This window comes from Fukomys damarensis, unplaced genomic scaffold (genome assembly GCF_012274545.1).
Source record: "Fukomys damarensis isolate Sample0158 unplaced genomic scaffold, DMR_v1.0_HiC HiC_scaffold_2, whole genome shotgun sequence".
In the NCBI taxonomy this organism is placed as follows: Eukaryota; Metazoa; Chordata; class Mammalia; order Rodentia; family Bathyergidae; genus Fukomys; species Fukomys damarensis.
In genome coordinates this window covers 12,598,497-12,609,297 of record NW_022900914.1, presented here as the reverse complement: position 1 = coordinate 12,609,297, position 10,801 = coordinate 12,598,497, and the positions used below count along the sequence as shown (strand labels likewise).

At 41.2% G+C, this 10,801-nt stretch overlaps 1 protein-coding gene across 2 annotated transcripts in view; it reads left to right on the top strand.

Moving 5' to 3' along the window:
- Positions 1-912: 912 nt before the first annotated feature.
- Dpy30 (dpy-30 histone methyltransferase complex regulatory subunit) overlaps positions 913-10,801 on the top strand; it is a 14,685-nt gene continuing 4,796 nt past the window's right edge. The window contains exons 1-5 of one of the 2 annotated variants that reach the window (XM_019204352.2): positions 913-995; positions 1,233-1,302; positions 1,402-1,449; positions 8,479-8,621; positions 10,206-10,245. In XM_019204352.2, coding sequence (XP_019059897.1) covers positions 1,267-1,302; positions 1,402-1,449; positions 8,479-8,621; positions 10,206-10,239 — 261 coding nt within the window. In that variant the 5' untranslated portion in view covers positions 913-995; positions 1,233-1,266 and the 3' untranslated portion in view covers positions 10,240-10,245. Of the gene's footprint in view, positions 996-1,232; positions 1,303-1,401; positions 1,450-8,478; positions 8,622-10,205; positions 10,246-10,801 lie in introns of those variants that run through there. The other variant, XM_010645308.3, reaches the window with a different exon arrangement.

The following is a 10,801-nucleotide window of genomic DNA, read 5'->3' as shown; positions in this document are numbered from 1 at the left end:
TCACAATCTAGTCCGAAAATATTTAACTGGAGGTTTTCAAATTTTCATACTACAAAGTGCAAGAACAAACAAGTGATTCAAAGACAGGAAGTTAGTATCACTTATATGTACCTTAAATGGTACTGGATTTAAAACAATCCAATTTACTTGATCATGTTTGCTACTTACTGCTGGGGATTTAGCTCAGTGGTTCCCTCGCCTGCTTCGGAAGGTCCCGAGTTCGATCCCCAGTACTATATTATGTGTAGGGGCCCTTTTATCTTTTACATATATATTTTTCATATATACAACAGAGTCTGTAGTAGCACAGCTTTGAAAGCCAGGTTTCAGATTGCTAATGTGAAGGAAGCATTAGCAACTTCATTTTCACAGTTTAAGAGCTTGAATAACAACTGACTAGGGAAGCCCCCAACACAGCTTCTTCCCCTGCCTTTGACTTTATTTATTTTTGTATTTTTTGAGACAGTGTCTCAACTAGGTAGTACAGGCTGGTCTTGCACCTTCTCCTGCCTCAGCCTCCCCCGAGTGCTGGGCTTTCCGGCATCCGCGCCGCCTTTGACTTTAAATGAAACAAAAACATTGACATTCCGTAATAGATCCTTCAGCTTGGACCCAGCCTGGATCTGGATTCAGCTGGTAAGAATCGTCCAGAGAGTAACGGTGTCAATTGCTCCGGGGCCGACGCTCCCAGGCACCACCGAGGACTGGCCTGTCCGAACCCTCGAGGGCTGGTACGTCCCTTAGTCTCCAGCAGTGGGGAGGCGCACGCCCTGGGTCGCAGCCTCTGGGGCCAGACCTTGGCCAGGACACACGCAAGACCGCTCAGACGCTCACAGACTGGGACTCCGGGGCCCGCGCCTACCGTTCAGGGCCCGCTGAGAAGTTCTGCGCAGGCGCGACAGCCGTGCGACATCCGTCACTTACGGCCGGAGCGGTTAGTGCTGGGAGTTGGTGTCGCTGTGCCGGGCTCTCAGGAACGGACGGCTTGGGCGCGGGTAATAAATCTACAACCTTCCCTCCTTTTCCCAGTTATGTTAGGTCCGTCGGACCCCCGCACAGCTTCTTGACCAGTTGGGGGCGCCCAGTCATTTACTGTCCCATCATACTCGGCTGCGTCGGGTGCTCCCGCCCAGGTGGGGGTGAGGGGCGGGGTCGAGGCAGGGCTGGCCTCCATCCTGGCGTCTTCCTGTTGAAATCTCCCGGGTAACTTGTGGCTCTTCTTGTTTTTCAAGACTGGTATCCCGGGACTGATTTTCAGGGTCCACCATGGAACCAGAGCAGATGCTGGAGGGTCAGACACAGGTACCAGGAGGCCCTGAATTTAGGGTGGCGGTGGACGGAGAGGCTGCGAGAGACGGGCTGAGAGCTGTGTGACTCGTGTTTTGTTTTGTTTTTTCCTAGGTTGCGGAGAATCCTCACTCTGAGTACGGTTTGACAGACAACGTTGAGGTAACTCGCCCAATTTCTTTGTTTTGAGACAAGGTCTCACATGTAGTTCAGGGTGGCCTTAAACTCACTGTGTGGTCTAGGCTGGCCTTGAACTCATGCTGCCTGCGTCTCCCGAGTGCTGGGATTTCAGGTGTGCGCCACCTTGCCCGGCTACTTGCCCGATTTCTATGCCATTTCGTGAGGGCTGGAGAAAATGTGGGATTCTTTTCTACTAGATTACTTTGCGTCGGAGAAAGCTTTGTTATCATGAGCTCAATGGTATCAAATTAAAGGTAGCTTGTTTTACTAGCGATACTAATACTTGTCTAACAGAGGTACTTTGTAATCGAATGAATAACTACTGGAGCAGTGAATTAACCACAACTAGATGGGATGGTTTAAAAAAATACTTTATAGGCTTTGCAAAGATATATGTTTGTTTGTGTGTGTGTGTGTGTGTGTGTGTGTGTGTGTGTGTGTTTGAGTGTTTGAGACAGGGTCTCACTGTGTAGTTGAGACGGACCTGGAACTCACTATGTAGCCCAGGCTGGTCTCGAACTCACAATGATCCTCCTGCCTCAGCCTCCTGAGTGCTGGGATTACAGGTGTGCACCACCACTCCTAGCTAGGATATATGTTTTTTATTTTTTAAAAAAGATACATAAATGATTACATTTGGACAAATGAAGACAGGAGTATTTCCAAACAGATTTATAATGGTAATGGACATTATATCTCTTCATCTCATTTGCAGTGTCTTTTGTTTTGTTTTGTTTTGTTTTTTTGAGACAGGGTCTCACTATGTAGTTGAGACTGACCTGGAACTCACTATGTAGCCCAGGCTGGTCTCAAACTTGCAGTGATCCTCCTGCCTCAGCCTCCCAAGGGCTGGGCTTACAGGCCTGTGCCACCACGCCTGGCTGCTGTGTGTCTTGACACACACACTCTAGCAATCTGCATATATTTTCAGTCCCATGAGGCTTGAAGAAGTTGAGTAACTTGTCCAGGGTCACGGGGAAATAAGTGGAGAACTGTTTTCAACCTAGGCAGGTTGAGTTTTTTGCAAAAGGTTTAAACTGTATTGCTAATCTTTGTGTGTGGATGTGGTGCTGGGTATCAAGCCTTGGGCCTAATGCATACTAGTGGAAAAGCACTTTTGCCATGGAGGTACATCCCTATCCCTGTATTGCTAATATTGATGAATTCCTAGAGTTCACTGGTATGACTGTTTTTTTGCCTATAGAATTGCTAGCTGTGTTTACCAGTTTGATTCCAGTATTAAGGAGAAAATCCATTATTTTCATAGTATTCTTGTAATTGAATTACTAAGCTGAGTCAGGCGAGTGAATATACTTTGTGTTGTAGTTACTTGGACTTCTTTTTAGGCATCAGCACAGTGTTCATGGTGCCTGTGCTTACAAAGCCAAATGTGATACCAGATGCTGTATACCAAATCACAAGATCTTCTTCGTACTTGGAGAAAAAAATGAAAGTAGGACTGGGCATGGTGATGCACGCTTGTAAATGCAGCACTTGGGAGGCAGAGGCAGGAGGATTGCTGTGAGTTGGAGACCAACCTGGGCTACATAGTGAGTTCCAGGTCAGTCTCAACTACACAGTGAGAACCTGTCTCAAAAAAAAAAGAAGAAGGTAAAGTGCTTGGTATGTTCTTTGGTGATTAGTTATGCTTCTTAATTTTTAAAAAAATATTATATTGGAGATTGAATTTAGGACCTTTGCCCTGATCTAAATTCCCAGCCCTCTTTTGATTTTATTTTGAGTGAGGATCTTACTAACTTTCTCAGTTGTCTAGATTGGTCTTAAACTTGTGATCCTCTTGCCTCAGCCTCCCAACTCCCCCTTAATGAATTAATAGTGATAGTAAAATAGTAATTATGTTTTTTTGGTGAGTTTTTAGTTGGTCAAAAATAGTTAACAACTCCATGTTAGTTTTTTCGTTCATCTTACTATTTTACACACACAAACACCTGTGGGGTGGAATTCAGAACCTTGTGCTTGCATGGAAGGTGCAGCCCCACTGAGCTAACCGCCTCCCATTTCTTTTTCTTTTTCCTTTATTTTTTTGAGACAGAGTCTCACTATGTAGTTGAGACTGACCTGGAACTCACTAGGTAGCTCAGGCTGGTCTCGAACTCACAGTGATTCTCCTGCCTCAGCCTCCTGAATGCTGGGATTAAAGGCATGCGCCACCATGCCTGGCAAACATCTGTATCTTATAGCAATATTCTTGCTAGATAACAATATTCTTCCTTTTTATCCTTTCTTGAACTTTTCTATTTAGTATGTATTTTACTTTTGCATTTATTACATCATAATTTTTATTTTTTCCTTAAAAAGTCAGTTGTCTTAGCTAGGTGTGGTGGTGCACACCTGTAATCCTAGCACTTACTTTTGAGGCTGAGGCAAGAGGATCAAACAATAAGAAAGAGGAGAATTTTTCTTTTATACTATTTCTGGGGTTATTTTTTTGTATGGATCTAGAGTCTTAGATTCTTTTGTGCCAATCTACACTTCCTCTAGTTATCTGCTTGAAGGAATTCAAGATTTCTTGTGCTGGATGTGGTGGCACATGCTTACAGTCCCAGAACTCTGCAGGGTGACAGGGGAATCTTTTCTCTTGGTGCCTCTAAGATTTTCTTTTTATTGTAAGTCCCTTCCCTCCTCTCCCCTCCCCCTTCCCCCATTCTCTTCTTTCCTGCCATACCAGGATTGAACCAAGGACCTTGTGCATGCTAAGCAAGTGCTTTATCATCATCGAGGTGCATCCTCAGACCCATTCATTTACGTATCTATGTACATACGTATGTATTTGCATATACATGCGGAGAGAGAGGGAAAGAGAGGCATAGACAGGCAGACAAGGTCTCCTACTGTGACAGACTCCTGAATAGTTGGGATTACAAACATGTACCAGTGTACCACCACCGCCTAGTTTTATCATACTTTTTAAGTACTTTTGATTATTATTTTTGATTATTTTTTGGGGGGGTGTTTTTGGGACTTGAACCCAGGGCCTGGTGCCTGCTATTCATTCACATGCTCTACCACTGTGCCATACATCTGTTAGACACTTCTGTATTTCTTCACACATTCTTAAATTTTGTTCTGGGACAGTTTCTTCAAAACAATTTGATCCTTTTAACGCTTGCTTTAACTGTTGTTAGTGGTGCCTGATCATCCTTTAGTTTAAGCCTAGTTTCTTCCTTTTAAGTATTTGCCCAACGTTCCATATATTTGAGGTTTTCCCACTCCAGCGTATACTCAGGAAAACGATTTCCAGCTTGTGTGAGCTCTGTGATTGTTCCTCCTGCTCCTTCCGAGTGGTTCTTTTCCTGGTCTCGGGGGAGGTTATATTCACCTGAAGACTGGAACGCAGTTTCTTTCTGTGTGATTCTTCTCTTCATGCAGCATTCTCCTTTCTACTGCTCTGCACTGCAAATTCTAATTATCTTGATTGCCCAGAGTGTTCAGCTTTGTCTTCTCAATGCAGGGTCTAATTAGGCTAAGCTCAAGTTTCCTGTCAGAGTCCTGTAAGTTCTTTAGATAGGACACAGTGAACTGGAGCAATAATAGGACTCATGACAGTCCTCTCCTCCTTTTGTGGTTACTGTATAATGTAGGGATTTCAGGTCTCACTCTGTAGTCCAGGCTGGCCTTAAACTTAGCAGGTAGCTCAGCTGGCATCAAATTTGTGGCAGTCCTCCTGCCTCAGCCTCCTAATTCCTGGGATTATAGGTGTGCACCACCATGCCTGGCTTTTTAAAAGGACACATCTGTCTTCAAATAAATTAATTCTAATACTGCAACCATGCTTAGCAATATTAGGTAATGTTTGAATGAAATAAATGAGAGGATTTAGTTAAATAATTTATTAAAGGAGCTATTATTTCTTAGGCATTGCTGTTTCTTATTGGAAGCATTGTAATTTCAGGAAACTCTAGTTTTCCTTTTACACAAATTCTGTGGCAGGAAGTTAGAACTGTTTTAAAATATACTCTAACGTTTGGTAGTTGCCTCATTTTATTTATGTATTATGAATAAGCTGAAATTTTGAACGTGGTAGATTTTGGTTCAAAATGGAAGAAAACTCACTCAAAGCAGTAATGTCAGTTTTCAGAAAGACCAAATTCTATAATATTTTCTGCAATAGAAAGAAATTTTAACAAAGGCTCAATTAGAATTTTCAGAAATCATGGAATGCCTTGGGTATTTTCTGTTGAGATTTATTGGTGAACAATACATTTTTCAATCCACGGCTAAATAGCTATTTTATTTATTTATTTATTTGGTGCCAGTGATTGAACTTGGGTCCTTGTGCTTGCGAGGCAGACGGCAGAAGCACTGAGCTAAATTCCGGGCCCTAAATAGCTATTTTATAGATTAATTGAAAAGACAGGGCCAGGGATTGATTGATTGATTGATTGAGACAGGGTCTCACTATGCAGTTGAGACTGACCTGGAACTCACTACGTAGCCCAGGCTGGTCTCAAACTCACAGTGATCCTCCTGCCTCAGCCTCCCAAGGGCTGGGATTCCAGGCGTGCACCACCATGCCTGGTTAGGGCCAGGGATGTAGCTCATTGGTTCCACTGCCTATGTCAGAAGCACAAGGTCTGAAGTTCGATCCCTGGTACCATTAAAAAAAAAAAAAAAGAAAAGAAAAGAAAAGAAAATATGATCAGGTTCCAAATTTAGCTTAAAAGAATCATAAGAGAAATTGTGTGGTATAATTATGAGATCTTTCTCTTTCTTTTTTGTGTGCTTTTGTTTTTTGTTTTGGTTCTTTGAGACAGAGTCTTGCTGTGTAGTTTAGGTTGGCTTTGAATTCGCTGTGTAGCTCAGTCTGGACTTGAACTCAGAACTTGGTGGCTAAACAAGCATATACTGCTGTACCAGGCTGTAATGTTGTCTTTGGAAACCTTGGTATATTTGTTGTGGATATAATAAAATTTTTTCTTCTACTTTTACAAAATAAAGTTAGATCTAGAAAAATACTTTTTCCTTTGTTGACTCTTTTATATCCTATTTGAATGTGATTGAATGGAGGTATTCTTAAAAGTACTGATTGAAGCTGGGCATGGTGGCACATTCCTGTATTCCCAGCACTCAGGAGGCTGAAGCAGGAGGATCATCAAGTTTGAGGCCAGCCTGGGCTATTCCCTAGTGAGATTCTATCTAACCCCCACCAAAAAAAAACCAAAAACCAACCACCAAACAAATGAAAAAGGAATACTGTTTTGAGCCCTACACGGTAGCATATGCCTGTAACGCTAGCTACTTGGGAGGCTGAGGCAGGAGGATTGCAAGTTGAAGTCTAGCCTGGGCAATTTAGTGAGATCTTGTCTCAACATAAAAAAAGGCACATACAATTGTGTCTTTTATTTGTTTGTTTCTTTGATGTTTTGAGACAGGGTCTGACTATGTAGTTGAGACTGACCTGGAACTCACTGTGTAGCCCAGGCTGGTCTTGAACTCACAGCGAGATCCTCCTGCCTTAGCCTCCTGAGTGCTGGGATTACAGGTGTGCACTGGGGATCGAACTTGGGTCCTTGTTCTTGGAAGGCAGGCCTCGGAACCACTGCACTAAATCCCCGGCCCTGGCTACTTTTTTTGTTGTAGTTCTTTTTGGGGGGGCAGTATGGAGATTGAACTCAGGACCTTGTGCTTGAGAGTCGGGTGTGGTGTCACTGAGCTAAATCTCTGACCTGTTGTGGTTATTCTCTGTGGTCCTGGGGATTGAATCTAGAGCCTTTGTAAAGAGCTACATCTTTAGCCCTTTTTTTTTTTTTTACTTTTAAATTTTGTGACAGGGTCTCACCGAGTTACTAAATTGCTCAGGCTGGGCTCAAACTTGTAGTTGCCTTTTTTTTTTTTTTTGGTACCAGGGATCGAACTCAGGTCCTTGTGATGCAGGGGGCAGAATCACTGAGCTAAATCCCCAGCCCCAAGGCCTATTCACTTTTAAAAATCATGGATGTATTTCTTTTCTTTTTTTTTTCTTTCTTGGATGTATTTGAAAAAGAAACAAGTGGAAAAGCATTCTCATTGTTATACAGAGTAACCATAAAATAGAAACAATGATAATGAGTATTAGCTACTTCTGACAGCATATGCCTGTGAGGCCACAGTTTTTCTTCTCTGTTAATAAGGAATTTTAAACCAATTGTAGTGGGGAACACTTGCAATCCCAACACTGAGAGACTGAGGCAGGAGGTGCATATGGTTCAGCCTAGTCTGGGCAATTTAGTGAGACACTGTTTCAAAATCGAGAAAATAAAAAGCGTTGGGGAAGGGGCTCAGAGCAAGGGCCTAGGCTCAATCTCTAGTGCCATTAAAAAAAAAAAAAAGTTTAGCCTGAACAGGTGGCACAAGCCTATAATCCCAACATTTGGGAGGTTAACGAAGGAGGGTCAAGAATTCCAGGCCTGCCTGGGCTATGGAGTGAGTTCAAGGTCTGCCTGCACTACCTAGTGAAACACTGTCTCAAAAACAGATAGAAGAAACAATGCTGGGGCTGTAGCTCAGTGATAGAGTGCCTGTGAGTTTCATCTTCAGTGTTGAGAAAAATAAAATAAAAAAGAGTTTAGCAAGTGCTGCAGAAATATGAAAGACATACTAACACCAGAGACTTTGTTCTTGATATTATCTATAATAAAAGAATTGGAAGAGAGCTATCTTTCTTGTTTTTTTAGTGCTAGTTAATGTCATGTCCATTGTTCTGGAAAGCACTGTAAGACAGTATTCTCATTAAAAAAAGAAAATGGGCTGTATTTACTCCTAAAAGGGAGAAGAAATGGGAGACACTAGAATTTAGAGATACAACATTTAAAGATAGCATGTCTTTGAAGAGAAGAGGCTTAAATGAAATTTAGAGATAGGTCTGAATTTCTTTTGGCAGAGATGTTTGCATTTTCTAGTCATTGATTTGCTTATTCTTGTCATTGTTCTGTCAATATCAATCATTCTGTTTAACACTCAAAATAATGTAGTTATTCAGAATATTCATGGATTGTTTTTTGAATTCACTAGAGGATAGTAGAAAATGAGAAGATTAATGCAGAAAAGTCATCCAAACAGAAGGTGGATCTGCAGTCTTTGCCAACTCGTGCCTACCTGGATCAGACAGTTGTGCCTATCTTGTTACAGGGACTTGCTGTGCTCGCAAAGGAAAGGTAAGGTCAGAGAGTCTGCAAAGGGTAGTAGCAGAGAAAGAAAAGACTTCCCTAACTGAAATACCGTTAGTTTTACTATAATATTTTATAATTTATGGCAGTTAAACTTTAAAAAGAAGTCAGGCATGATCTCAGTTCAGAAGTTTTCATTTTTTCTAGAAGTCTCAGATTATATGCGTACTTATAAAGATTTCTAATCACGGTATGCTTGTGATTTTGTATCTCCTTTTTACTTAATGACAAAATTTTTCTGTATGGATTGATTGCTTTCATGATCATAATTTAAATTTCAGTAGTGCCATAATTAACCTAGCCATTTCCTCTGTTACTGAATATCTAGGTTCAGTTTCCTTTGCTACTGTAGAACAGGCAGTAGATGTTCTTCTCCTTTCATGTCTCTTTTGGCTTTGCTTTTTCAAAATTTTTTCTGGTACCAGGAATTGAACGCAGGACCTTGTACTTGCCGGCACCACTGAGTTACATCACTGGGCCTTTGTTTACTTTTCTTTTCAATACCAGGAATTGAATCCAGAACTTTGTGCTTGCCAGGCAGGTGTGGCATCGCTGAGCTAAATCACCTTTACTTTACTTTTTAAAAGATTCTGAAGAATTGTTTTACTAGTTCAAAGGATATTATTTTTAATAGTACTGAACATATATCGTATTTCTAGCCTCATGCTTGTTAAAATTCTTCTAGTTAAAAAAAAATTCTTCTAATCACTGTATCCTCAACAATGTTGTAAACTTTTTTGCCAAGTTGTTTTAATTTATGCTTCCTCATTAACACAGTTAGTTATTTCTGTACATGTTTTTGTGCAGTAATTCTTATCCAGATTTTTTTTTGGTACTGGGAATCCAACTCGGGACCTTGTGCTTGTGAGGCAGATGCCGAACCACTGAGCTAAATCCCCAGCCCTCATCCAGATGTTTTCTTTGTTTTTTTTTCGGTTTTTTTTTTTTTTTTTTTTTTTTTTTTTTTTTTTTTTTTTTTTTTTTTTTTTTTTTTTTTGGCAGGGTCTCACTATGTAGTTGAGACTGACCTGGAACTCACTATGTAGCCCAGGCTGGTCTCGAACTCACAATGATCCTCCTGCCTCAGCCTCCCGAGTGCTGGGATTACAAGCATGAGCCACCACGCGCGGTCTGAGCAAATTTGTTTGATAAATTAGATTAGTTAACATTTGTTGCATGCATATTATGTTTTATTTATGTAGTAACCATTGCAGCAAAGTGACATAACTTGTTAAAAAACTTGAACATTACATCACATAGTAAGAGGAAGTCATGAAGAAACTTAATAGATTTAGAATAGCTGTATTAGCTTATGTAAAAACTGTATAGGGCTGGGGATTTAGTTCAGTGGTGTCACTGCCTGCCTCACAAGAGCAAGGACCCAAGTTCAATCCCCGGTACCAAAAAAACCCTGTATGTATGAGGTTTAGGAGTGCAGCTCAGTGATGGGGTATGTGGTGAGCATGCACAAGGCCATATTTGTAAAATAAAATTTGTGACTGAAATATATCTTGATAGTACCATTGAGAATTAAAATGTGAGTATCCGTTTTTTTATTCTCTTCTTATATAGGAGGCTAGCCAGGCATGGTGGCACACACCTGTAATTCCAAGCACTCTGGGAGGCTGAAGCAGGAGGATTGCCATGAGTTTAGGCCAGCTGGGGCTACACAGTGAGTTCAAGGCCAGTCTGAACTACATGGTGAGACCTTGCTTTAAAAAAAAAAAAGTGGGGGCGGGGCTGGGGATTTAGCTCAGTGGTTCCTCTGCCTGCCTTGAAAGTGCAAGCTTCCAAGTTTGATCCCTGGTAGCAAAAAAAAAAAAAAAAAAAAAAAGCCAATATGTTATAAATTCTAAATATTACTTTTAACTGCTAGAAGAAAAAATTCAAATAAATTTTAAATAACAAGCTATTTGTAAATACAACTTTTTAATAAAGTGTCCTGGCAAAATAATAATATTAAATTAATTCTAAATGTTATGTAAAAAAATGTTGAGTATATATAAGCAGCCCAAAAGGCTGTTTAAAGTGCAAAGGGAGCCGGCCGTGGTGGCACACACCTGTAATCCCAGTACTCAGGAGGCTGAGGCAGGAGGATCGCTGTGAGTTTGAGACCAGTCTGTGCTATGCAGTGAGTTCCAGGTCAGTCTAAACTACATACTACATAG